The sequence below is a fragment of the Asparagus officinalis genome, chromosome 5, assembly GCF_001876935.1.
Source record: "Asparagus officinalis chromosome 5, Aspof.V1, whole genome shotgun sequence".
Classification (NCBI taxonomy): Eukaryota; Viridiplantae; Streptophyta; class Magnoliopsida; order Asparagales; family Asparagaceae; genus Asparagus; species Asparagus officinalis.
The window spans coordinates 88898905-88900602 of NC_033798.1; the positions used below are offsets into that span (position 1 = coordinate 88898905).

The 1698-nt window shown below is 37.4% G+C and overlaps 1 protein-coding gene across 1 annotated transcript in view; it reads left to right on the forward strand.

Moving 5' to 3' along the window:
• The window catches only part of LOC109842973 (CEN-like protein 2), a 19168-nt gene continuing 17997 nt past the window's right edge, over window positions 528-1698 (forward strand). The window contains exons 1-2 of the mRNA XM_020411892.1: window positions 528-728; window positions 1501-1563. Of these exons, the coding sequence (XP_020267481.1) occupies window positions 528-728; window positions 1501-1563 (264 nt within the window). The remainder of the gene's footprint in view (window positions 729-1500; window positions 1564-1698) is intronic.

Below are 1698 nucleotides of genomic sequence, written 5' to 3' on the forward strand. Positions count from 1 at the left end.
ATCCTAGACATGGTAGAGCTTAGAGATTAAAAGGAATGACGAACGGCTGTGATTAAAATATCAAATACGCAATCAGTCGATTTTATTATCGATAGTTGCTCATGACAATCGATGGGTTCCTGAGCACCATCAATGGGTTCCTCTAGTCCTTCAATGAGATGAAAAGCCTATCTCTAGAATTTTATTACTGATGATCATCGATGGTATGATGGCTAAAATCAGCTATTAAGCTAATTTTCGTGTCGTTTTGCCTCATACACATCTTATATATATGTATTCGTCTGTATTATATTATATCTTAAAAAATTGTTAGTACCAAATGAAAATTTGTTATTACTCAAACAAGAACTATTATCCGAATTATGTCCTAACAACTATCTGCGGATACTTCTAGGTCCCTTTAAAATGAATTTGCTATTAAGAAACTACATTAATCTTCACTCTAAATAGTTGTTCCGGAATCAAACTTTTAAGAGTGGCAATTGGATATCCGACAAAATTAAGGCCCCCACTTTTGCCCACAAAAAATGGAAAGATCATTCGATCCTCTAGTTGTTGGGAGAGTGATATGGGAAGTCATCGACGACTTTATTCCCACGGTGAGAATTATAGTTGCCTACACTCCCAACATTACTGTGCTCAACGGCCGGGAGTTCCTGCCCTCGTCGTTGACCCACAAACCGAGGGTTGAGATCCATGGAGGTGATATGCGAACTTTCTTCACACTGGTAAGTCTGCTAGCTATTGGTCTAGCTAGTTTCCTACACGTTATTTATTGTTTGTTTTCCTGAGGTGTTGCTGGCATGATCACTATGAGGTATTAATTCTGGTTTTGAGTATGCTGATGATTTTGAGTAGAATGACATCTTTGACAATAAAAAATGAGTAAAAAGTGGAAAATTTTTTAATTTGACATAACTCGGAAAGTAAGTGAACTTAAAGGCGCTGCCTAAGACTTTCGGTCCTTCGTAACTTTCTCCAAAAGAGCGCTGCTACAGGGATCCAAAATATAAGACCATTGGAGGGGACATGTGAGGTGTCCCCTCCCTATTGATTGGTCTCATATTTTGGATCCTTAAGGCATTTTTCTTCTCCAAAATTTTTGAGAGGGCATATGAAAAGTGAATCCTAAAGGGATAAGACTTAAAAGGTTTTATTTGTAATTAATGACGATTAAGCATGAAAGAGGATGGGGGTCTCATCCGATGTCGGTGCATTTTTCCATTTTTCACTTCCTATCATTTAGACTATAATAACTGCAAAACAAATAATAATTGTATTTTCTATTTACTCTCTGTTTTTCATTTTGCTAATATTTCACATGTGTGTTATATATATCAGTGAAAAAATTAGCCGAACCCGTGAAGAAACACACCCCGATATATTCCCTCGAGTTAGGACGTGTTTTCCTTTTTTTTAATTTCCTCTGATGGAATGTTTAGTAGTACTAGTAGTACAGGCTTGTGAGATAACTTCGGTTTGCTTCTGTTTTAAGTACAGGTTATGATAGATCCGGACGTGCCCAACCCCAGTGACCCGTACTTAAAGGAGCACTTGCACTGGTATGGGATCCTACCAAAACCCCTTTTATTGCTCACGCTAAAATAGAGCTATGTTACATAGGGAAATCACACGTATAGGAAAATATAACATAACAAAGCAAAAGAAAGTAAAAAGAAAGAAGAGGGAGGGAGGGAG